This window comes from Rana temporaria, chromosome 4 (assembly GCF_905171775.1).
Source record: "Rana temporaria chromosome 4, aRanTem1.1, whole genome shotgun sequence".
In the NCBI taxonomy this organism is placed as follows: domain Eukaryota; kingdom Metazoa; phylum Chordata; class Amphibia; order Anura; family Ranidae; genus Rana; species Rana temporaria.
Window position 1 is genome coordinate 468,418,846 of NC_053492.1, and position 27,165 is coordinate 468,446,010.

A 27,165-nucleotide genomic window follows, 5' to 3' on the forward strand; every position below is an offset into this window, starting at 1 on the left:
GGCCCGAGGGGGTCGGACCACACAGACGGTATGCCGCTTACTCCAATAGATACTCTTTATCCCTCAATTGGCCAGCATAGCAACCCCTTCATCGGAATATATAAACATGGACCAAGGTCGCCATGTTCGTGTGTGTTGTTCCTGTTTATCTTGAGCCGCCTGGACCAAGTCCTCCAGTCCTCTGATCTCCTCCACCCTACGCAGCCACATCGCCACAGACGGAGGGCTAGTGCTCTTCCACAGAAGCGGGATGCACGCCTTGGCTGCATTCAAAAGATGTCTCACTATCGATTTTTTGTACTTGCGAGCCGGAAGTGTAGTGGCATGGAGCAGGACGACAGCCGGGTCATCTGTAATTTGATGGTCAGTGACCTTTTGAATGACCGTGCGAACTGTCGTCCAGTAGTGCTGCAGTAGGGGGCAGGACCAGAAGAGGTGAAGGAGTGTCCCTTCTCCCGTCAGGCATCGCCAGCATCTGTCTGAGGTAGCCGGAAAGATCTTATGAAGTCGACTGGGAGTGTAGTACCACCTGGTCAAGATTTTATAATTTAGTTCCTGAATCCTTGTACAGATAGAGGATTTCAAAGAGAATCCAATAATTGATTGTTTCTGGATTTCGGAGAACGAGCACTGCATGTCCGCTTCCCATTGAAGCAGAAAATGCAACACGGGTTGTTCCGCCGGGGAGTTTAGTATATCATAGGTTTTGGATAAAACGTTAGGTATCACCCCTTCTCCACTACAGTACTCCTCAAATATTGTCAGGTCCCGGTTGTGGAGCGCCGGGTTGGGTATCGAGTGGAGGAAATGATGTAGTCTCATTGCGTTCCAGAAGGGAAGTCGAAACCGGCCACTATCGTTGGTCAGCGCAGCTACTGTGGGCCATTGATTGTCTGTCAGGAAGTGCCGGGCTTGGTCTCCTCCCGACGTCCGAAGTGTCTCAAAAGCCGTCTCACCTAGGCCGGGGGGGAAAGCAGGGTTCCCTAGAATCGGGTACAACGGGGATTCCCCGGTAGAGAGAGCGTTTTTAAAAATCATCGAGAAGCCTATCTGGATAGTAGTGCCTATCACCCGATGTGAAGAAATTTTTTCATTTTCAAGATGTTTTATTTGCGAAATTAAAATGTTTGAATTTTCTAAATACGCAAATTTGAAATACGGAAATTCTAAAATTGGAAAATCCAAATGTTCAGATTTTCGAGTTTCTGAATGTTCGAATTTCCAATTTTCAAAATTTTCAAATTTTTTCATTTTGGAAATTTTTGCATTTTAGAAATGTTTTCATTTTCAAAAAATTTTTATTTGCGAAATTCAAATGTTCAATTTTTCTAAATTTCGGAAATTAAAAAATTCGGAATTAAAAATTTTGGAAATCCAAAAAATTTGGAAAAAACTAGTCTAGTCCTCTTCCTCGTGAATGTGAATTCCATACTGATTTCAATGGATGGTGGACATACTAATGACTGAGGGACAGTCATGGGAATGTAGGGGGCGCCGCAGCATGCCTAGGCACTAGGAAAGGGATATGGTCAGGACCCTTTGGCGGTAGATCTGGGCCCTACACTACAGACACAATAAAGGAGGGGGAGGGGAATTAAATGTTATTTTAAGTCTCCAAAGATAACGAAAACCCGTCAGACTATTCCCAGATAAATGGCGACACTCACAGGAAGGGCGAGAAAGACGTTGAAATACTCCAAGAAAAGATCTTCATAGACGAGAGTTTCTTCTAGATCTCCCGAACGGATCTCCGGAGCTGGGAAAGAAACAGAGAGTGAAACATGTCAGGTCAGTGAATCTACACATTGGATCAATCTGGCCATATACACCAGCTGGGTGTTCCTTAGATCTGAACAATTCTGATGAACAACAATGTAGGGGGGCGCTGAAGGGGTTAAGTGTGTCTTAGGTAGTGATTCTAACTCTTATGGGGCGTGGCTACGAGTGACACGTCACTGATCGCTGCTCCCGATGAGAGGGAATGGACGATCAGTGACATGTCACTAGGAAGAACAGGGAGATGTTGTGTTTACACTGACATCCCCCCGTTCTTCAGCTCCGCCCATCAATTCAGCCTCACCAGCGCCCATCAATTCAGCCTCACCAGCGCCCATCAATTCAGCCTCACCAGCGCCCATCAATTCAGCCTCACCAGCGCCCCTCAATTCAGCCTCACCAGCGCCCATCAAATGCAGCCCATCTCCAGATACGCCGGCGTATCTCTGAGTCGCGCTGTCGTATCTATGCACCTGATTCTTAGAATCAGTTACGCATAGATTTCCCTTAGATCCGACAGGCGTAAGTCTCTTACGCCGTGGGATCCTAACTGCATTTTTACCGTTGACCGAAATATGTAAATCAGCAAGATACGCGAATTCACGAACGTACGCCCGGCCGACGCAGTACATTTACGCCGTTTACGTTAGGCTTTTCCCGGCGTATAGTTACCCCTGCTATATGGTGGCGTAAATGCGGCGTACCAATGTTAAGTATGGCCGTCGTCAAAATGTGAAAATTTTGCGTCGTTTGCGTAACTCGTTCGTGAATGGGGCTGGACGTAATTTACCTCCACGTCAAAACCAATACGTCCTTGCGGCGTATTAGGAGCAATGCACACTGGGAGATTTCCACGGACGGCGCATGCGTCGTTCGTGAAAAACGTCAATCACGTCGGGTCACAGAAAATTAACATAAAACACGCCACCCTGTCCCACATTTGAATTAGGCGGGCTTACGCCGGCCGATTTACGTTACGCCGCCGCAACTTACGGAGCAAGTGCTTTGAGAATACTGCACTTGCCCGTCTAAGTTGCGGAGGCGTAACGTAAATAACGTAAATCGGATACGTTACTCCCGCACAAAGTTAGGCGTGGCTACGAGAATCTGGCCCACAGATGGCTTTGTTAACGATAAAAGGTGGAGCTTTTCTGAAAATGATCGTGATGATCTATATTGCGAGAGGTCGGTGGACTTGAACAGGTAATGACAGGTCCACTTTAAAAAAAAAATTATGTTTGGGCCTCTGAGTAATAAGAAATCTTGGACCCAGATTCTCGTAGATCCACGTATCTTAGCGCGGGCGTAACGTATCCGATTTACGTTACGCCTCCGCAACTTAGCAGGGCAAGTGCTGTATTCTCAAAGCACTTGCTCCGTAAGTTGCGGCGGCGGCGTAGCGTAAATCGGCCAGCGTAAGCCCGCCTAATTCAAATTTGGAACAGGGGGGCGTGTTTTATGTAAATGTTGTGTGACCCGACGTGATTGACGTTTTTCCCGAATGCCGCATGCGCCGTCCGTGGACATAGACCAGTGTGCATTGCTCCAAAGTACGCCGCAAGGACGTCATTGGTTTGTACGTGAACGTAAATGACGTCCAGCCCCATTCACGGACGACTTACGCAAACAACGTAAAATTTTCACATTTCGACGCGGGAACGACGGCCATACTTAACATTGGTACGCCGCAGTTATGCCTCATATAGCAGGGGCAACTTTACGCCGGGAAAAGCCTAACGTAAACGGCGTAAATGTACTGCGTCGGCCAGGCGTACGTTCGGGAATTCGCGTATCTAGCTAATTTGCATACTCGACGCGGAATTCGACGGAAGCGCCACCTAGCGGCCAGCGTAAATATGCATTTATGATACGACGGTGTAACACAGTTACGCCAGTCGGATCTACGGGAAATCTATGCGTAACTGATTCTAAGAATCAGGCGCCTAGATACGACCGCGCAACGCAGAGATACGACGGCGTATCTGGAGATACGCCGTCGTATCTCCACTGAGAATCCGGGCCTTGGAGTTTTCTGAATGGAGATGTTAAAAAAAAAAAAGGAAATGTTCTTCCATATAAAGTGACGCGGTTGCGTTATATTTGTGAATAGATCTTTGTGCGCCCGTTTCCGGCTCAGCAGAGCCGACAATAAATCCCAAATCATTGTTACGACGGCGGGTTACACGGAAACGATAAATCCCAAATCATCATAAATACTGCGCGTGACACGGAGATATTTTCCTGTTTGCCCTGCCGGGGAAAGCATGGCTATCAATAACCGACAATGAATAGGTCAGACAAGTGCGGGCAGGCCGCCGCCGCCGCCGCCGGAGATAATACAGATTATCAGATAGCGCGCCCTTCTAGGGAATGTTCTCCGGACGCACAGCGCACCTTAGAAACATTACAAAGAAAAATGGGAATTTAAATAAACCAATAACATAAAAATATATATAATAAAAAAGTATTTTTTTTAATTTTTATAGCGATTACATGCGAGTGGTGGGAGGCGGCCGCGGCAGACACCCATTGCCTTAAATTAGCTGCCTCCTGCAGCCGACATCCTGCTTATCAACCGATGACGAGGTTGCTAGGAGGCCGGAACGTTATAATGGTGCACAATAAAAACCTGTGGCTTTGTGTAAGTAAAAGGCTGGCTTGTAGAACACGTTTGGGCAATAGACTGTATCTAGACTTATCCCTCTGGACTTCAGCTAGACTTATCCCTCTGGACTTCATCTAGACATCTAGACTTATCCCTCTGGACTTCAGCTAGACTTATCCCTCTGGACTTCAGCTAGGCCTATCCTTCTGGACTTCAGATAGACTTGTCCCTCTGGACTTCATCCAGACTTATCCCTCTGGACTTCAGCTAGACTTATCCCTCTGGACTTCAGCTAGACTTATCCCTCTGGACTTCATCTAGACATCTAGACTTATCCCTCTGGACTTCAGCTAGACTTATCCCTCTGGACTTCAGCTAGACTTATCCCTCTGGACTTCAGCTAGGCCTATCCTTCTGGACTTCAGATAGACTTGTCCCTCTGGACTTCATCCAGACTTATCCCTCTGGACTTCAGCTAGACTTATCCCTCTGGACTTCAGCTAGACTTATCCCTCTGGACTTCAGCTAGACTTATCCCTCTGGACTTCATCTAGACTTGTCCCTCTGGACTTCATCTAGACTTTTCCCTCTGGACTTCATCTAGACTTATCCCTCTGGACTTCAGCTAGACTTTTCCCTCTGGACTTCATCTAGACTTATGTCTCTGGACTTCATCTAGACTTTTCCCTCTGGACTTCAGCTAGACTTATCCCTCTGGACTTCAGCTAGACTTATCCCTCTGGACTTCATCCAGACTTATCCCTCTGGACTTCAGCTAGACTTATCCCTCTGGACTTCATCTAGACTTATCCCTCTGGACTTCATCTAGACTTTTCCCTCTGGACTTCATCTAGACTTATCCCTCTGGACTTCAGCTAGACTTATCCCTCTGGACTTCATTTAGACTTATCCCTCTGGACTTCATCTAGACTTATCCCTCTGGACTTCATCCAGATTTATCCCTCTGGACTTCATCTAGACTTATCCCTCTGGACTTCATCCAGACTTATCCCTCTGGACTTATCCCTCTGGACTTCAGCTAGACTTATCCCTCTGGACTTCATCTAGACTTATCCCTCTGGACTTCATCTAGACTTTTCCCTCTGGACTTCATCTAGACTTATCCCTCTGGACTTATCCCTCTGGACTTCAGCTAGACGTATCCCTCTGGACTTCATCCAAACTTATCCCTTTGGACTTCATCCAGACTTATCCCTCTGGGACTTCAGCTAGACTTATCCCTCTGGACTTCACCCAGACTTATCCCTTTGGACTTCATCCAGACTTATCCCTTTGGACTTCATCCAGACTTATCCCTTTGGACTTCATCCAGACTTATCCCTCTGGACTTCATCTAGACTTATCCCTCTGGACTTCATCCAGACTTATCCCTTTGGACTTCATCCAGACTTATCCCTCTGGACTTCATCCAGACTTATCCCTCTGGACTTCATCTAGACTTATCCCTCTGGACTTCATCTAGACTTATCCCTTTAGACTTTACTCGCATTCTTAAACGGAAGGTGGAGGAGCACAAGGTCTCTAACATCCACCAGCTCCGTGAACTCCATGCCCAAGAGGTTTAAGGCAGTGCTGGAAAATAATGGCGGCCAATTTTGACATTTTCACTTAGGGGCGTACTCACTTTTGTTGCCAGCAGTTTAGACATTAATGGCTGTGTGTTGAGTTATTTTGAGGGGACAGCAAATGTACACCATTATACAAGCTGTACACTCACTACACAACATTGTAGATACAAAGTGTAATTTCTTCAGTGTTGTCACATGAAAAGATAGATGAAAATATTTACAAAGATGTGAGGGGTGTACTTACTTTTGTGAGATACTGTGTAGGGCTGCAACGGATCACAGGTGATCCGAACGGGTCACCCCTTTCGGATCGGCACACACTGTGATCCGCGGATTGCCGCGGCTCCGGAGCTAGGCCGAACCTACGGCCTTTCCTAACGTTATGGCCGCAGCTTCGGCCTACCTCCGGAGCCATGGCTATAACGTTAGGAAAGGCCGCGGCATCGGCCTAGCTCCGGAGCCCCGGCAATAACATTAGGAAAGGCCGCGGCTTCGGCCTAGCTCCAAGGCCGCGGCCATCTTGGGACACCCGGCAGCAGCCCTCCTCCTCTGTTTACACCCACAGGGGAGGAGGAGCCCGCACTCGGACACACCGCTGGAACGGAAGTGACTCTGTACTACCTGAGGGGGGGGGGGGTTTGTCTTACCTGAGAGGGGGGGCTGTCTTGCCTGAGGGGGGGCTTGTCTTGCCTGAGGGGGGGATGTCTTGCCTGAGGGTATGTGGATATTACAGTGGGGGGGGATGTGGATATTACAGTGGGGGGGGATGTGGATATTACAGTGGGGGGGGGGGATGTGGATATTACAGTGGGGGAGAATTTTTTTTTTTGGCCGATCCGAAAAATGATCAGATCCGTGACTCCTGATCCGAGAAACGATCCGAACCGTGAGTTTTTTTATCCGTTGCACCCCTAATACTGTGTATAAAATCAGTGGGCTAGATTCAAGTACAATTGCGCATTTTTTACGGAGGCGCAGGGCAACGTTTTTGCCCTGCGCCCCCGCAAAATTACTGCGCTGCCCTTGATTCGCAGAGCAGTAGCTTCGTAAATTGCGTGGGCGCACCGGCAAAATGCCCGGCGTAAGCGCGCACAATTTAAATGTTCCCGTAGGGGGCGGGAATCATTTAAATTAGGCGCGTTCCCGCGCCGATCGTAGAGCGCATGCTCCCTCGGGAAACTTTCCCGACGTGCATTGCGGCAAATGACGTCGCAAGGACGTCATTTGCTTCAAAGTGAACGTGAATGGCGTCCAGCGCCATTCACGAAATCACTTACGCAAACTACGTAAATTTGAAATTTCGCGACGCGGGAACGACGGGTATACGTAACATTGGCTGCCCCTGCTAATAGCAGGGGCAGCCTTACGCGAAAGACGCCGTACGGAAACGACGTAAACTGCGTACGCAGGGCTCGCGGAACGTTGTGAATCGGCGTTAGTATGCGATTTGCATACTATACGCTGAGCACAACGGGAACGCCACCTAGCGGCCATCGCAAGAATGCAGCCTAAGATATGCGGGCATAAGAGCCTTATGCCGCGCATATCTTAGGCTGCAGTCGGCGTAACGAGGTTCCTGAATCAGGAGCATTCGTTACGCCGGGGTAAGTAAGCAATTGCGCTGTGTAACTATGGTTACACAGGCGCAATTGCTTCTTGAATCCAGGCCAGTGTTTATTGGGTGTACCATATATAATATGTAGGTAATAATGAATATGGTGCGGAACCTGTGTGTATTTGGTGTACAATTTATAATTGGTGACAAATGTTGAGTATGTGATATATAGGTGAAATCTGGATATATATAATATGTAGCAGTTCTGGTCCCCTTGTACCCCCATCTCCCCCCGGAGTCTGAGCAGTGACTGACCTGTCATGGTGGTTCCCCAGGGTGGTCGGGTCGGAGAGAAGTGTACATCAGGCAGCCCAGGGATCTCAGCGCTAGCGGCAGGTTGAGAGGATCATGCTTGGAGTGTGTGTACTGCAAATGCTGGAGACTGATAGGCACTGCTAGGTGGGGCAGAACAGTATTCAGTCCTAATGTCAGCCCTGCCTTGTGTATACATAACACTACATAACACCTTGCTGATAATAATCTCCATGATCCCCTTCAGTCTGGATTTCGTCCTCAACATTCCACAGAAACTGCTCTCCTAAAACTAACAAACGATATACTAACGGGCAAAACTAAAGGACGCTATTCCGTGCTCCTACTCCTGGACCTCTCTGCCGCCTTCCATACGGTTGACCACCCCCTCCTCCTCAAAAAACTCCACACCAGTACGGTATTTGTAAATCTAAATCATATCCCCCTCTCCAGCGTCTCTTTTCCAGAGGGCCATATTCTCTTACATTTTCGGCGGGCGGCGCGTAAGCCATTTACACTCCGCCGCCCCAACCTACAGGAGCAAGTGTTGTATTCCCCAAACACTTGCTCCGTAGTTTGGGGCGGCGTAGTGTAATTGGCCCGGCGTATCCTTCCGTAAATCCAAGGGGGAGGCTTCTATTTAAATTAAACGCACCCCCGATTCTAACGAACTGCGCATGCGCCGCGCTTAAAATAGCCCAGTGCGCATGCTCCAGTTCTCGGCGTAAAACGTCAATGACGCCGACGTGTGCGTCATTGACGTAAAGTCGTATTCAAGAACAACTTAGTAAAACGATGTACCCGACGGGAAAACACGACGCGGACCCGACGCCATACTTAACATGGCCTACGTGGGACTGGCGTAAGGTTACCCCTCATATAGCAGGGGTAACCTTACGCTTACGCAAACGACGTTAGCGATGGTTACGCGACGCGAATTCGTTCGGGAATCGGCGTATCAGGCTCATTTGCATAAACAAATGAGACCTGAACGTAAACGCCACCTAGCGGCGGGCGGCGTAATTACATTTAAGATCCGACAGTGTAAGTGACTTACACATGTCGGATCTTAAGCGTATCTATGCGAAAATTAACTACTAGGACCCCCAGGTCCTTTTCCATCCTAGATCCCCCCAGAGGTTCTCCCCCAGTCTATAGATTGCATTCATATTTTTGCCATCCAAATGCATTATTTTACATTTTTCTACATTGAACCTCATTTGCCATGTAGTTGCCCCACCCCGTTCATTTGTTCAGATCATCTTGCAAAGTTTCCACATCCCGCAGAGAAGTTATTGCCCTGCTTAGCTTAGTATCGTCCGCAAATACTGAGATTGAGCCGTTTACTCCCATCCTCCAGGTCGTTTATGAACAAATTAAAAAGGATTGGTCCCAGCACAGAACCCTGGGGGACCCCACTACCCACCCCTGACCATTCCCCGATAGAACACCTTTGGGATGAGTTAGAGCGGAGACTGCGAGCCAGGCCTTCTCATCCAACATCAGTGCCTAACCTCACAAATGCCCTTCTGGAAGAATTGTCAAACAGACACACTCCTAAACCTTGTGGACGGCCTTCCCAGAAGAGTTGAAGCTATTATAGCTGCAAAGGGTGGGGCCAACTCAATATTGAACCCTACGCAGAGGCGTTGCTAGGGGGGTGCGGTCCGCACCCGGGTGACACCCGCTAGAGGGGTGACACCATCCCGATGACATTGAGGATTTTTTTTTTTTTAGCTGACATGCCCCTCTAGCGGGGTGCGCTCTGCACCGGGTGACACCCGCTAGAGGGGGGTGACACCATCCCGACTATTCTGAGGGTGACTGGGTGAGGAGGGTCCTGGCCAAACATCTCTAGCACCACAGCCGCGCGTGTGTCCTTCCTGCTGCGCAGTGCGTGCTGAGCCTGCTGCCTGTTACATGTGCCTGCACTATCTCTGCCCGGGCGGCGCGGCTGCACATTGTTCTCTCCTCTCCAGCTGCCGCCCGGGATGTGTGTCTGCGTGGCCCCAAGCTGGTGCTGTAACGGGCGGAAGCGCTGGAAGGGTGTCAGCATGTGTTGAGGGGTTGACCACCGCCAACCCGAGGTGAGAGGAGGAGGGGGGGATTGCCATGGTGTCGGTAGCCCGTGCTGGTCTGATGATGGGGGGGGGGGGGGACTGGACACAGATATATATATATATATATATATATATTGTGTGTGTGTATATATATATATATATATATATATATATATATATTCAGGGGCGGACTGACCATTGAGTCACTCGGGCACTGCCCGAGGGCCCCATGCCACTAGGGGCCCCATCAGGGTTGCCAGGCTCAGTAAAACCAGGGACAGTATGTAAAAATCTGTGTTTTTTTTAGATCTGTCCCTGATATGTCCGAAACTGACATGCTTTTAATGTGAATATCCCAAGATTTTAGCTGCCCCGCCTCTGCACTGCCTCCTGGCGTGGTGGCCATCTGTAAGCCAGAGGGGCCCCATAATCTTCTATTGCCCGGGGGCCCCATGAGTTGTCAGTCCGCCCCTGTATATATTATAGCCTGGGGGTTCTGCACTGAGGGGGGTCTATGCTTATGGAGAGGGTGCCTGCATTGAGGGGGGTCTATGCTTATGGAGAGGGGGCCTGCATTGAGGGAGGTCTATGCTTATGGAGAGGGGGCCTGCATTGAGGGGGGTCTATGCTTATGGAGAGGGGGGGGTTTGCACTGAGGGGGATCTCTGCTTATGGAGAGGGGGGTCTGCCATGAGGGGGATCTATGTTTATGGAGGGGGGCTGCACTGAGGGGGGTCTACTATGCTTATGGAGAGGGGGCCTGCATTGAGGGGGGTCTATGCTTATGGAGAGGGGGGTTTGCACTGAGGGGGATCTAGTGTTTATGGAGGGGGGCTGCACTGAGGGGGGTCTACTATGCTTATGGAGAGGGGGCCTGCATTGAGGGAGGTCTATGCTTATGGAGAGGGGGGTTTGCACTGAGGGGGATCTCTGCTTATGGAGAGGGGGGTCTGCCCTGAGGGGGATCTATGTTTATGGAGGGGGGCTGCACTGAGGGGGGTCTACTATGCTTATGGAGAGGGAGCCTGCATTGAGGGGGGTATAGGCTTATGGAGAGGGGGTCTGCCCTGAGGGGGATCTATGTTTATGAAGGGGGGCTGCACTGAGGGGGATCTACTATGCTTATAGAGAGGGGGGTCTGCACTAAGGGGGATCAATGCTTATGGAGAGGGGATGCACTGAGGGGGGTCTATGCTTAAGGAAGGGGTCTGTTCTGGGGGGTGTCTATGCTGATGGGGGGGGGGGGTCTGCACCGAGGGGAGGTCTATACTGATGGAGGGGGTATGTACTTAATGGGAGGGGGTTATATTGAGGAAAGGGAGTCTGTACTTAGTGGGGGGGGTCTATAATGAGGGAGGGTGGTCTGTACTGAAGGGGGACTATAGTTGGTCTGGGGGGGTGACACCAATTTTTTCCGCACCGGGTGACACCAACCCTAGTGACGCCACTGACCCTATGGACTAAGACTGGAGTGCCATTAACCACTTAAGGACCGCCTCCTGCACATATACGTCGGCAGAATGGCACAGCTGGGCACAGGCACATACAGGTACGTCCCCTTTAAGTGCCCAGCCGTGGGTTGCGGGCGCGCGCGACCCGGTCCGAAGCTCTGTGGCCGCGGGACCCGCGGACCCAATCGCCGCCAGTGTCCCGCGATCGGCCCCCGGAGCTGAAGAACGAGGAGAGGTGAGTGTAAACACAGCTTCCCCGTTCTTCACAGTGGCAATGTCAGTGATCGTCTGTTCCCTGATATAGGGAAAGACGATCAATGACGTCACAAGTCCAGCCCTGCCCCCCTACAGTTAGAAACACATATGAGGTCACACATAACCCCTACAGCGCCCCCTAGTGGTGAACTCCTAAACTGCAATTGTCATTTTCACAGTAATCAATGCATTTTTATAGCACTTTTTGCGCTGAAAATGACAATGGTCCCAAAAATGTGTCAAAATTGTCCGATGTGTCCGCCGTAATGTCGCAGTCACAAAAAAAAAAAAAAACTGCGGCCTACTCCCTGTGGAGACACTCCCGCAGAGTCCTCCTGGGTTAAAGAGGCGGTCCTGAGAGAGCGCGCCAAACATGTCCTCTCCCTTTAATTACCTCCCTCTGCAGGCGGTGCGGAAAGCAAAGCATCCTGGGGTTGCACAGCTGCTCTCTGGGTAATGCAGTCTATTACAGGCCGGGGCAAATGGAGTCTCTTCTCCTACTGAACTTAATTCCCCAACATTCACTGCGGTACCAGAACACAACAGGTGGCTGTAACCCAACTCGGCCACCAGAGGGAGCTAAGATCCTTCATGATCATCAATCGTAGTCTTTGTATCACATGGAAAGGGTAATGCCCGCTACAATTTATTATACCATTAGACTGAAATGTGTTGAAAGGGTGTTTATTAGCACCGGAGATATGGATTTCGCGTAGCATACAGCCATATTTCCATGACACCAGGTAAGTATGGTTTAGGTCTTCGTAGGGAGGACTTATGATGGGGTATAAAGTCCAGTAAATCGGACCAGCCAATCAGAATTGGTTCCAGAACAAAAAGGATGATTGTTTATTGGTTACATCACACATTGGGGGTTATTTACGAAAGGCAAGTCCACTTTGCACTACAAGTGCAAAGTGAACTTGAAATTGCACTGAAAGTGCACTTGGAAGTGCAGTCGCTGTAAATCTGAGGGGTGGATCTATAATGAGGGAAGCTCTGCTGATTTTATCATCCAATCATGTACAAGCTAAAATGCTGTTTTTTATTTTCCTTGCATGTCCCCCTCGGATCTCCAGCGACTTCACTTCCAAGTGCACTTGTAGTGCAAAGTGGATTTTCCTTTCGTAAATAACCCCTATGCTGTTTTTTCAAAATTGTCGTTCTTTTTTCGCCTATAGGGGAAAAAATAAAAACCACAGCGGTGATCAAATACCACCAAAAGAAAGCTCTATTTGTGGGGTAAAAAGGACATACATTTTGTTTGGGTGCAATTGTCAGTTAAAGTGACGCAGTGCCGTATCACAAAAAATGGCCTGGTCATTGGACAGCTAAATCTTCTGTGGACTGAAGTGGATGGGGATGACCCAGGGCAGAGGGATAAACCCCTCGGACCAGCAACACAAAGTCCCAGCCAACCGCAGTCCATGGCTGCCCCAAGCCCAGAAGTGACTACAATTATCAACAGACTGGAGGTCCTATGTCATGGTCATGGAGTATTGGTTTGGGATGCAAGACCAGCTGGCCCCTTCCTTGCTTAAGCAGTGGTCATCAACCCTGTCCTCAGGGGCCCACTAACAGGCCAGATTTGCAAGATAACTGAAATACATGACAGGTGATATAATTTGCTGCTCAGTGCTTGCAGTATTCTAGTCTGCATCTCCCCAAGGTAATACATAAAACCTGGCCTGTTAGTGGGCCCCGACGACAAGGTTGATGACCGCTGCCTTAAAGTAGCCAATAACATGCCCATCCTGGTGGAAGGGATCACCTGGGTGGAGATTTAGATTAAAGACCAAAGTGGTGGATCGGGTAGTGGAAGTGGTGGTGATTCATGGGCCAGTCGGCTCTTCAGTACCCATTGTTTTGGACATTAATGTGTTAAACTGTTGCTGGCCAAGTATGAGCATTCTGGCCAGCGGGCAAGGCGCTGTGGTCTGCGAGCTGAGTGGGCTCAACATCATCTGGGCCTGCAGGGCTCACCAGAGGGCGGCCAGGAAACATCCTGAACAGGTCTGGTTTGTCCTGACACCCCACAAGCACAACAGGAACTCAGAACAGGGATGGTGAGATCCCCTCATAATGGGCACAGCAGGTGTGCAGACCTGGGAACTCAGCACAGGGATGGTGGGAACCCCTCATAATGGGCACAGGTGTACAGACCTGGGAACTCAGCACAGGGATGGTGGGAACCCCTCATAATGGGTACAGCAGATGTGCAGACCTGGAAACTAAGCACAGGAATGGTGGGAACCCCTCATAATGGGCACAGGTGTACAGACCTGGGAACTCAGCACAGGGATGGTGGGAACCCCTCATAATGGGTACAGCAGATGTGCAGACCTGGGAACTCAGCACAGTGATGGTGGGACCCCCTCATAATGGGCACAGCAGGTGTACAGACCTGGGTACTCAGCACAGGGATGGTGGGAACCCCTCATAATGGGCACAGCAGGTGTGCAGACCTGGGAACTAAGCACAGGAATGGTGGGAACCCCTCATAATGGGCACAGGTGTACAGACCTGGGAACTCAGCACAGTGATGGTGGGACCCCCTCATAATGGGCACAGCAGATGTAAAGACCCGGGAACTCAACACAGTGATGGTGGGAACCCCTCATATGGGCACAGCAGGTGTGCGGACCTGGAAACTCAGCACAGGGATGATGGGACCCCCTCATAATGGGCACAGCAGGTGTACAGACCCGGGAACTCAGCACAGGGATGGTGGGAACCCCTCATAATGGGCACAGGTGTACAGACCTGGGAACTCAGCACAGTGATGGTGGGAACCCCTCATAATGGGCACAGCAGATGTACAGACCCGGGAACTCGGCACAGGGATGGTGGGAACCCCTGATGCTGGAAATGGCAGGTGTGCAACCTCAGGAATACAGTGCAGAGATCTCACAAATGACAAGGGATGAGCTCTGGCGTGTTCGCACACTCCACGTGCAGAGCCCGCCAGGAAGTCGGCACGGCGCTGCGCTAATCACAGGCAGGGAGACATTGTCCCAGATGCTCGGCTGCAGAGAGATCGGGAAATATCTCCCTGCCTGTGATCAGCGCAGCGCCGTGCCGACTTTCTGGCGGGCTCTGCACATGGACTGTGCGAACACGCCGGAGCTCATCCCTACTCTCTAGCAGCTTTTAGTTGGACTGGCCCTTTAAATAAGCCTAATGTTTTTATTCTATTGGCCAGGAAGGCGTTAACCCCTGCAGTTGCCAAGTGCTGTCACATGACTGGATGTTCTCCCAAAAGGGGGGACAGGGAGGCAGCAACATGCAGCGTGTGACATTTAACCCTTTGTCACCAAAGACAAGTGTCTCTGTTTTATGTTGTATATGATCTGTAGTTGTGTGATGTGATCTCTCTCTCTCTCTCTCTCTCTCTCGGGGTTGTCGATATTTTCAGTTTATTGTTCTCCTTTATCTTACACACAGAGGCGGAGAGACGAGAGGCTGACGCTCTATTACCCAGACAGCCCCGGGGTAAAGTCCCATCAGATCAGGAAGGCGACATGTGGAGACAAGTCCTTGAGAACGGCAGGTAAAGGGAAAGACAATGTAACAATCTACAGGCAGATCCACTTGTTACATTGTAATCTGTGGGTTTCTTCTTGTATATAAATCCATAATAATGTCTCCTGGAGATGTACATTGTACAGGTCTGGGCTCTGTAAGAGGATAATTCTCCGTCAGGTTCATCCTCTCCCGATCTACTCCTTTCTGGAGAAGAGGAGGACAAACCGTCATTCCTTCTACTCCCTCTAGTTGTATCCAGTATTCCCTCTTGGGGGGGGCGGGGGTGGGAAAGATCAGTTCTCCGAACTGGCTGTGCCTTTTGGCAGAGGTGTGTAAATCTCAGGACTCTCAGCCTATGGCAGTGATGGCGAACCTTGGCACCCCAGATGTTTTGGAACTACATTTCCCATGATGCTCATGCACTCTGCAGTGTAGTTGAGCATCATGGGAAATGTAGTTCCAAAACATCTGGGGTGCCTGGGTTCGCCATCACTGGCCTATGGCATTTCCATAGCTCCCAACTGTCCCTGATTTCGAGAGACTGTCCCTGATTTGGAGGGACTGTCCCTGATTTGGAGCAAAGTCACTCTGGCACTGATGGGTGGCATTGCTGGGCATCACAGATTTAAGGGGTTTTACAATGGTGCCAATCAGTGCCCATTTGTGGGCACTGATTGGCACATATTTGGCATAAATTTGCATATGTGGATGGCCATGGGGGATGTACCTGGCCAACCACATGCTTGGGGCTTCCCTGGTGCTCCTGGCGGCTTCCCTGGTGGTCCAGTGTGGGCATCCGTGGGGGGGCTGCACTGATAAACAATCAGCGCAAAACACCCCTGTCAGGAGAGCCGCCGATCGGCTGTCCTCTACTCGCGTCAGACGTGAGTGAGGAAGAGCCGATCAACGGCCCTTCCTGTTTACATCGTGATCAGCCATGATTAAACACGGCTGATCATGTGGTAAAGAGCCTCCGCCAGAGGCTCTTTACCGAGATCGGAGATGCGGGGTGTCAGACTGACACCCCGCATCACCGTTCGCCACGCTGCGCGTCCCCACGCCGGCATGTTATACTGCTGGACGTCAATAGACATCCAGTCAGAATAACAGAACCACTTCCCGGACGTCAATTTGCTATTGACCTCATGGCTGTTTAAAGGAATTTGGGGGCCCCAAGCAAAATGGGGGGCCCCCAAGCACCCCCCCATATGCAAAGCCTACGTTAGCGCTACACTAATTTTTTACACCCATGTTCTTACTCCTCCCCCCCTCCCTAGTCCCTATGTTTTTCTATTCTCACCTCCCCTTCTTCCCTGTAGGCTGCCGCTGTAGCGTGGCTGAGCTCCTCTTCCTCCTGTCAGTCCAGTGTTCTATCATTATGGTTCCCCAGTCCAGTATCAGATAGTGCCTGGGCCGGGCTGGGTACTGCACCTGCCGCCATCCATTTCCGATCCTGTCTGCCGTTTTACTTACCTGAGCCCCGAATCTCTGTGGGCGCGATCCCGCATTGCTTTCCCCCAGCTCCTGTCAGCTCTTCATTGGACGATTGATAGCAGCGCAGCCATTGGCTCCCGCTGCTGTCAATCAAATGAATGACGCAACGCATCGGGAAGCGGGGCCGAGTCATACACTTTGTGACTATGGCCGCTGAGTGTATCACACGGGTGCTGCGCCCGCAAGGTAACCCCCTAGGGTGAGAGCTTCCCAGAGGGGGTTAGCTCTTGTGGGGAGGAGCCGCAAGAGCCGCTGTGGGACCCCAGAAGACAAGGTATGGGGCCACTCTGTGCAAAACGAACTGCACAGTGGAGGTAAGTATGACGTTTGTTTTTTTTGTTTTTAAACCAAACCTTTAGTATCCTTTTAATCAACATGCTAATTATATCATTGTCAGCTAATTAGTTGCTGGGGGGTGGGGGGAGTAGCCACCAGTCAGCGATACCTCGTTATCTAACACCTTGTGTTAAAAAGTGTATAAAAGGGCTGTATACTTGTCCAATAAATCATTCCATGTTCAAGCTGTGTAACTGAGCTAGTCTCATCTAGTTCTTAGTCATGCATTAAGGTGAAAAAAACACAAAGCTTTACAACCCCTTTTATGCAGCACTTAACCCCTTAACGCCCGCCGCACAATATACGTCCGCACAATGGCACGGACAGGCAGAAGGACGTATATATACGTCCCTGCCTAGATGCGGGTGGGGGGTCCGATCGGGACCCCCCCGCTGCGTGCGGGCGGGCAGGTTCCCCCGGAGCTGAAGAACGGGGAGAGCCGTATGTAAACACGGCTTCACTGTGGCGGCGCATCGATCGTGTCATCCCCTTAATAGGGGAGACACAATCAATGACGTCAGACCTACAGCCACACCCCCCTACTGTTGTAAACACACACTAGGTGAAGCCTAAAACGTTCAGCGCCCCCTAGTGGTTAACTCCCAAACTGCAACTGTCATTTTCACAATAAAGAATGCAATTTAAAGCGGTAGTTCACCCCCCCCCGACACATTTTACCATCGAGACAGGCATTGTAGCGCGAGCTACAGTATGCCTGTCCCGATTTTTTTAACCCCGTACTCACCTTGTAGTCGTCCATCGTAGATTCCGGCTCCCGCGGGGAATGGGCGTGCCTATGGAGAGGGAGGATGATTGACGGCCGGCCCTGGCACGTCACTCTCCCCGAAGACAGCCGGAGTAGGTCTCGGCTCTTCACGGCACCTGCGCACAGGCTATGCGCACGCGTCGTGAAGACCGAGCCTATTTCGGCTATTTCCGGAGAAGCGTGACGCGCCAGAGCCGGCCGTCAATCATCCTCCGTCTCCATAGGCACGCCCATTCCCCGGAATCTTCGATGGACGACTACAAGGTGAGTACGGCGGTAAAAAATTCGTGACAGGCATACTGTAGCTCGCGCTACAATGCCTGATTTTAAGGTAAAATAAAAAAAATAAAAAATTTTCCCGTCGATAGGGTGAACCCCCGCTTTAAATGCATTTTTTGCTGTGAAAATGACAATGGTCCCAAAAACGTGTCAAAATTGTCCGAAGTGTCCGCCATAATGTCGCAGTCACGAAAAACATCGCTGATCGCCGCCATTAGTAGTAAAAAAAAAAAAAATCATAAAAATGCACTAAAAATATCCCCTATTTTGTAAACGCTATAAATTTTGCGCAAACCAATCGATAAACGCTTATTGCGATTTTTTTTACCAAAAATAGGTAGAAGAATACGTATCGGCCTGAACTGAGGAAAAATAAAAGTTTTATATATGTTTTTGGGGGATATTTATTATAGCAAAAAGTAAAAAATATTGCATTTTTTTCAAAATTGTCGCTCTATTTTTGTTTATAGCGCAAAAAATAAAAACCGCAGAGGTGATCAAATACCACCAAAAGAAAGCTCTATTTGTGGGGAAAAAAGGACGCCAATTTTGTTTGGGAGCCACGTCGCACGACCGCGCAATTGTCTGTTAAAGCGACGCAGTCCCGAACTGTAAAAACACCTTGGGTCTTTAGCCAGCATATTGGTCTGGGGCTTAAGTGGTTAAAAGGATACTAAAGGTTCGGTTTAAAAAAAACAAAAAACAAACATCATACTCACCTCCACTTGTGGGCACAGCACCCGTGTGATACACTCAGCGGCCATAGTCACAAAGTGTATGACTCGGCCCCGCTTCCCGGTGTGTTGCGTCATTCATTTGATTGACAGCAGTGGGAGCCATTGGCTGCGCTGCTATCAATCATCCAATGAAGAGCTGACAGGAGCTGGGGGAAAGCAATGCGGGATCGCGCCCACAGAGATTCATCCCGTGTGCAGTAAAGATTTACTGGACTCACATTATATCTTTGGCACCTCCATCTTCATCTTATCCTTCATGTATTCATGGAATGGGGAACTGCTGGTACTTTTCCTTAAAACCCATAAAACCTTTTACATAAAATCTATTCTCTATGACCCTCTAAACTGCCCGCTTCTCCTTTTATAGTAGATGATGCCAACTGGATTGATGTTTATACAGTTTTATGTAAAAGATGTCACTGTGTTCCTTTACAGGTCGGCCTTCAATGAGCACTGGCCGTACAGCGCTGTGGTTCCAGCTGGGATCGGCGGTGCCGCACTTTGCTGGCTAATATGTGGACGCCAAAGGAAGACTATAGACATGGGGGATGGATGGTGGGGACATGGAGAGAAATCCACCGAGAGGGAGGACACCAGAATCAGTCCATTCCAGGTGGAGGTATCCGAAGATGATATAAAGGTAATAAATGGAACACCTAACAGAAAATGGCTTTAATGGGCTTTATAAGACGGAAGTATTGTGATCCAAGAACTAGACAGGATCTGATGTGATCAGTAGTTTGTGTCTCTGCCCCTCCCACAATGGTGAGATATCCTGCAGTAGTTTGTGTCTCTGCCCCTCCCACAATGGTGAGATTTCCTGCAGTAGTTTGTGTCTCTGCCCCTCCCACAATATGAGATTTCCCTGCAGTAGTTTGTGTCTCTGCCCCTCCCACAATGGAGAGATTTCCCTGCAGTAGTTTGTGTCTCTGCCCCTCCCACAATGGTGAGATTTCCTGCAGTAGTTTGTGTCTCTGCCCCTCCCACAATGGTGAGATTTCCTGCAGTAGTTTGTGTCTCTGCCCCTCCCACAATATGAGATTTCCCTGCAGTAGTTTGTGTCTCTGCCCCTCCCACAATGGAGAGATTTCCCTGCAGTAGTTTGTGTCTCTGCCCCTCCCACAATGGTGAGATTTCCTGCAGTAGTTTGTGTCTCTGCCCCTCCCACAATGGTGAGATTTCCTGCAGTAGTTTGTGTCTCTGCCCCTCCCACAATGGTGAGATTTCCTGCAGTAGTTTGTGTCTCTGCCCCTCCCACAATATGAGATTTCCCTGCAGTAGTTTGTGTCTCTGCCCCTCCCACAATGGTGAGATTTCCTGCAGTAGTTTGTGTCTCTGCCCCTCCCACAATGGTGAGATTTCCTGCAGTAGTTTGTGTCTCTGCCCCTCCCACAATGGTGAGATTTCCTGCAGTAGTTTGTGTCTCTGCCCCTCCCACAATATGAGATTTCCCTGCAGTAGTTTGTGTCTCTGCCCCTCCCACAATGGTGAGATTTCCTGCAGTAGTTTGTGTCTCTGCCCCTCCCACAATGGTGAGATTTCCTGCAGTAGTTTGTGTCTCTGCCCCTCCCACAATGGTGAGATTTCCTGCAGTAGTTTGTGTCTCTGCCCCTCCCACAATGGTGAGATTTCCTGCAGTAGTTTTATGTCTCTGCCCCTCCCACAATGAATGTATTTCCTGCAGCAGTTTGTGTCTCTGCCCCTCCCACAATGAATGTATTTTCTGCAGTAGTTTGTGTCTCTGCCCCTCCCACAATGAATGTATTTTCTGCAGTAGTTTCCCGTTATTAAAGTGTCTCTCAAGATTAAAATGTCCAATTATTATTCATTCTCAATTATTGGGGGGCGCTAGGTAACACCTCAGCTCGGCCTAGTTACAGATTGGTATCGGATGTGGGGCACAGGAAATCTCTTTCTCCATCAGTGTCCCGGGTGTGTATTGATGCGGACTGAGCGGTTATGGGTATAATCTGTCCACACCCCGTCACTGGGCACCTTTCTCCTTCTGGGGGATGGGCACTGCCTACACACTGCCATCTAGCTGGGTTACGTTTAGGCTGCTGGGTGGACTTGTCCTTCTTTGAAGCAAATTTATTGCTCCACCTCTTGGTGGGTTCAGGTTGCCCAGCAATTCCCTTGGCCCTTTTTTGGTGCTCCTTCCTGTGTTGAATCATACCCCTTGGTTGGTGTATCAGTGGCGGCTGGTGCTCAAAATTTTTGAGGGAGGCGCAAATGAAAAAAAAAATTGCAACCTCACTGTGCCTATCAAACGCAGCCGCTGTGCCATCAATTGTCACCACTGTGCCATGCCATCAATTGTCACCACTGTGCCATGCCATTAAACGCAGTCACTGTGCCATCAATTGTCACCACTGTGCCATGCCATTAAACGCAGTCACTGTGCCATCAATTGTAACCACTGTGCCATCCCATTAAACGCAGTCACTGTGCCATCAATTGTCACCACTGTGCCATGCCATCAAACGCAGTCACTGTGCCATCAATTGTCACCACTGTGCCATCCCATCAAACGCAGTCACTGTGCCATCAATTGTCACCACTGTGCCATGCCAAACGCAGCCGCTGTGCCATCAATTGTTACCACTGTGCCATGCCATCAAACGCAGCCACTGTGCCATCAATTGTCACCACTGTGCCATGCCAAACGCAGCCGCTGTGCCATCAATTGTTACCACTGTGCCATTCCATCAAACGCAGCCACTGTGCCAATTGTCACCACTGTGCCCATTGTTGCCACTGTGCATATCACTGTGCTGTGCCCTTTAATTGTTGCCACTGTGCCCATTGTTGTCACTGTGCTGTGCCCTTTGTCGCCTCTGTGCCCATTGTTGTCACTGTGCTGTGCCCTTTGTCGCCTCTGTGCCCATTGTTGTCACTGTGCTGTCTGTGCCCTTTTATTGATGCCACTGTGCCCTTTGCCGCTCTCTGTCCTTTGCCGCTCTCTGTGCCCATTGTCGCCCCTTTCCCTGTAAAATGAACTTACCTGAAGCTTCCATGTCCTCCCTCGATGTCTTGTCCCGCTTGGTGACGCTTCAGCCAATCAGGTTCCTGATAACCAGAATCCGGGAACCTGATTGGCTGAAACGGCCGTCAGTCTTACCCAAGGAACGCAGGTTGGCTGCGCTCCGAGGATCGACATCCGAGAGCCGGAGGGCGGTACTGGAATAGCCTATCAGAGCCGCTGGCTTTGATAGGCAGTTCCCCTCAGCCAACCAGCTGCCGCTATTCAGGTAACCGGCGACCTATGTCCGGTTATATGAATAGACCAGGCAACTGGCAACCAACAATAACATACATCCGTGCATATATGCACGAATGTATGTTATTTGCGAGAGGGGGTGGCGCTGCAGCGCCCTCTATAGACGGCCGCCAGAACTGCAGTTAAAATGTAAAAATGACATAAAAGTTCTTAAAGGGCCTTTTTTTTTTTTTTTTTTTGTGACTACGGGAGGGGGGCGGCGCCCGTGCGTCCCTATGGACGGGCCGCCACTGACCAAATATTTACTTTGGTCTTGGGCATCAGGTTGGATGCGAACCCATGTTTGGGGAACTTACCATGGAGCGAGGATGGTAGAATGGGCTGGACTTTCTGGGTTATTTGCACTAATGGAACTGGACGGCCAAAGCCGCGCACACTGAAATTTCGACAAGAAAAGTCCGATGTGAGCTTTTGGTCAGAAATTCCGACCGTGTGTAGGCCCTATCGGACTTTTTCTGTCGGAATTTCAAACAACAAAAATTTGAGAGGTGGTTCTCAAATTTTCCGACAAGAAAAGTTCTTGTCGGAAATTACGATCTTCTGTATGCAATTCCGACGCACAAAAAAAAACATGCATGCTCAGAATCAAGCAGAAGAGTAGTGTTGCTCACGAATATTCGTATTGCGAATATTCGGCTCGAATATGGCATATTCGAGTATTCGCGAATATCTCGAATTTCGCGGCCAATATTCGCTATTCCGAATTTAAAAAAAAAAATTGCGAAATTTCGCTAATGCGAATTTATTGCGAACATTTTGCGAATTTATTTATTTTTTTTTCTGATTGGCTCTGATGCAAAAGAAGGGCGGAGAAAGTATTCTCGAATATTCGGAATATTTTATCAAAAAAAAAAATGTTGTGAAATATTTTGACAACTGTGGTAGGAGAACTCTGATTGGCTCTGATGCAAAAGAAGGGCGGAGAAAGTATTCGCGAATATTCGGAAATCGAATATTGGTGATATTTTATCGAAATTTCGCTAATGCGAATGCGAAATTGATTGCGAGATTTTGACAACTCTGATTGGCTCTGATGCAAAAAAAGGGTGGAGAAAGTATTCGCGAATATTCGATTTCCGAATATTCGCAAATACTTTCTCCACCCTTCTTTTGCATCAGAGCCAATCAGAGTTCTCCTACCACAGTTGTCAAAATATTTCACAACATTTTTTTTTTTTGATAAAATATTCCGAATATTCGATTTCCGAATATTCGAGAATACTTTCTCCGCCCTTCTTTTGCATCAGAGCCAATCAGAAAAAATAAAATAAAATAAAAATTCGCAAAATGTTCGCAATAAATTCGCATTAGCGAAATTTCGCAATTTTTTTTTTTTTAAATATCACGAATATTCGATTTTAGCGAATATTTCAAGAATATTCGGCTATATATTTGTGATATATCGCGAAATCGAATATGGCGTATTCCGCTCAACACTACAGAAGAGCCAAACTGCCTATTGAACTTCATTGATCTCGGCTCGTCGTACGTCTTCTACGTCACCGCGTTCTTGACGGTTGGAATTTCCGATAAGATTTGTGTGACAAATTGTATGATACAGACGCCAGTGTTATTCCTAATATATTGGTTAGAACAAGAGTGTCCAATCTTTCCAAACAAAGGGCCAGTTTACTGTCCTTCAGATATATGGTGGGGGATGGACTGTGGCCAGTGGAAGTACAACATTTCCCAGTGTCAGTGGGAGTGAACAATGCCCCAGATATGGTGGTAAGTGGAAGGAGGAATATAGCTTCATCTTTAGTGTCATTGGGAGGTATACCACCCCATTGTTGGTATCAGTGGAAGGAATTGTGCCGCATCATTGGTGTCAGTGGGAAGAATAGTGCCCCATCATTGGTGTTAGTGGAAGGAATCAGGACAGGCAAAACAAACAATTGCTTGGGGCCCCCGAGCTGACCTGGGGCCCCCAACTTCCCCTTCCCAGGCTGTAGCTTGGCTGAGCTCCTCCTCCTGCCTCCTGGAGTCCTGTCATTCCGGCCAGGTACCACACGTGGTACAGGAGATTCGGTTTCCTGTTTCCGGCCGATCTAACAGGAAGTGCACACTGAGTGCTCACTTCCTTTCAGTCCAGCCGGGAACACAGGAAACTGAATCTCCTGTACCCGGCCCGGGCACTATCTGATAGGGGACTGGGGACCCATGATGATAGAACACCGGACTGACAGGAGGAAGAGGAGCTTGGCCACGCTACAGGGGCAGCCTACAGGGAAGAAGGGGAGGTGAGAATAGAGAAACATAGGGACTGGGGGGGAGTAAGAACATGGGTGTAAAAAATTTGTGAAGCGCTAACGTAGGCTTTGCGTGCGGGAGGGGGAGGGGTGCTTGGGGGGTCCCCCAATTTTGCTTGGGGCCCCCAAATTTCTTCAAACGGCCCTGGAAGGAATAGTGCCCCATCATTGCTCTTGGCGAAAGAAAAATAGGTAGATTCAGGTAGATAGGATTAAACTTGCGGCGGCGTAGCTTAGCCTTTTTTGGCTACGTCACCGTAAATTAGCTAGGCTAGTAATGATTCTAAATCAACTTACCTGCTAATCTATGGCGGCGTAGCCTAAAACGAGCGGGCGTAAGGGCGCCTAATTCAAATTGGTTGAAGGGAGGCGTGTTGTATGGAAATGAGGCTTGACCTCACGTTTTTTGACGTTTTTTGATACTGCGCATGCGCCGGGCCCCTACATTTCCCAGTGCGCACTGCGACTAAGTACGCCGTATGGGCCTATTGATTTCGACGTGGACGTAAACGGCGTAACTCCCGATTCGCGGACGACTTAGGCAAACGACGTAAAAAATTCGAACCTCGCGGCGGGAACAGCGGCCATCCTTTAACATTGTTATTCCACCTCATAGGTGGAATAACTTTAGGCCGCCTAAGGCCTTACGGAAACGACGTAATTCGACTGCGGCGGGCTGGCGTACGTTCGGGAATCGGCGTAAAGCTCATTTACTTAATCTACGGCGGCCGCAATGGAAGCGCCACCTAGCGGCCATCCGAAAAATTGCAAGCTAAGATAGAACGGCGCAAGCCGCCCTATCTTAGCTTTGTTTAAGCGTATCTCTGTTTGAGCATACGATTAAACATACGGCGGCGTAGATTCGGAGTTAGGTCGGCTTATCTACTGATAAGCCGGCCTAACTCTTTGTGAATCTACCTAATAGTGCCCAATCAATACTGCTGGTGGAAGGAATAGTGCCTTGTATCAGCCGAGAAATAGTGCCCATCATTGGTGTCAGTGGGAGGAATAGGGCCTAGGGTTGTCCCGATACAGAGCATTTACGTGAATCTATGTATTCTTTTCAGTGGCGGTGCAGGAGCGAGAGGGGTCGGCGCTCCTGCGCCCACTATGGACGCACCACTGTCCGTCGGTAAAACCATCAGGTTTTTTTTTCCCGGCGGGAAAACCGCTCATGTGTACGGGGCATTACTGAACCAAACTAGGATCTCCTTTATTGGGAAGTTGTCCAACAGAAGTGGGGGACTTACTGGCTCAATATCTACTATGTGGGCCTGTATGGGGGAATGGCTGGATGGTAACATTTGCCAAATAGATGACTTGCTGGTGGGAACAGAATTATTTGCAGATACCAAGGGATGGCCTGCTTTCCTGTAGACCCTTGAGCTCCCCATTCCCTCATGACCGTTGGACGATAAAAGCTTGCCCACATGACGAATGATGGTGCAGAGATCAAAATCAGTCTGGACAATCTCAGTGAGGTGAGACAGATCTCAGATTAAAAAAAAAAATTATTGAAAAAAATTGAATTAGGTGAATACTGATGTGTTTCTTTTTCCAGGACTTTCATGATCGTCTGGACCGCACCCGCTTCTTCTCCCCTCTGGAGGACTCCCAGTTCCATTATGGGATGAATAGCGAAACGTTGAAGAAGGTGGTCTCATACTGGAGGGATACGTTTGATTGGGGCAAACAGGTGGAAATTATCAACAGATACCCCCACTACACCACCAACATTGAAGGTGCGTTCTTATCATTATTGTAATCAACCAATTGCCGACCGCCACACACATATACATCGGCAGAATGGCAGAGGCAGGCAAATGGGCGTACAGGTACGTCCCTTTTGAATTTGCCACCTTTCAGGCACGCGTGTGCGCCCGCCGCACGAGTGTGCTCGTGGGTCCCACGAACTCGATGTTCGCCAACAGCCCGCGATCTTGAGACCGAGAGGCAGAACGGGGAGATGCCTATGTAAACAAGGCATTTCCCTGCTCTGCCTAGTGACATGACAGGGATCCAGCCCCTTTTTGGGCGCCGGGCACCTGAATTACAGCGGCGGGGGTGTTTTTTGAAGACATGGAGGACGTGCAGGAGACCACCGCTGACCCACTCCGAGACAGGCAAGTGCGGGCAGCATCTGATAGGGCACAGTAGCGGCAATTGATGGGCACACTGGCAGCATCAGATGGGGCACAGTAGCGGCAATTGATGGGCACACTGGCAGCATCTGATGGGGCACATTAGCGGCAATTGATGGGCACACTGGCAGCATCTGATGGGGCATAGTAGCGGCAATTGATGGGGCACACTGGCAGCATCTGATGGGGCACAGTAGCAGCAATTGATGGGCACACTGGCAGCATCTGATGGGGCACAGTAGCGGCAATTGATGGGCACACTGGCAGCGTCTGATGGGGTACAGTAGCGGCAATTGATGGGCACACTGGCAGTGTCTGATGGGGCACAGTAGCGTCAATTGATAGGCACACTGGCAGCATCTGATGGGGCACAGTAGCGGCAATTGATGGGCACACTGGCAGCGTCTGATGGGGCACAGTAGCGGCAATTGATGGGGCACACTGGCAGCATCTGATGGGGCACAGTACCAGCAATTGATGGGCACACTGGCAGCATCTGATGGGGCACAGTAGCGGCAATTGATGGGCACACTGGCAGCGTCTGATGGGGCAGAGTAGCGGCAATTGATGGGCACACTGGCAGCGTCTGATGGGGCACAGTAGCATCAATTGATGGGCACACTGGCAGCGTCTGATGGGGCACAGTAGCGGCAATTGATGGGCACACTGGCAGCATCTGATGGGGCACATTAGCGGCAATTGATGGGCATACTGGCAGCATCTGATGGGGCATAGTAGCGGCAATTGATGGGGCA

The 27,165-nt window shown here is 49.6% G+C and overlaps 1 protein-coding gene across 2 annotated transcripts in view; it reads left to right on the plus strand.

The window, feature by feature from the left end:
• The window catches only part of LOC120938076 (epoxide hydrolase 1-like), a 61,462-nt gene that overhangs the window by 8,427 nt on the left and 25,870 nt on the right, over positions 1-27,165 (plus strand). Inside the window, exons 1-4 of one of the 2 annotated variants that reach the window (XM_040351760.1) lie at positions 1,767-1,788; positions 15,048-15,153; positions 19,176-19,380; positions 25,831-26,011. In XM_040351760.1, the coding sequence (XP_040207694.1) occupies positions 1,782-1,788; positions 15,048-15,153; positions 19,176-19,380; positions 25,831-26,011 (499 nt within the window). In that variant the 5' untranslated portion in view covers positions 1,767-1,781. Of the gene's footprint in view, positions 1-1,766; positions 1,789-15,047; positions 15,154-19,175; positions 19,381-25,830; positions 26,012-27,165 lie in introns of those variants that run through there. The other variant, XM_040351762.1, reaches the window with a different exon arrangement.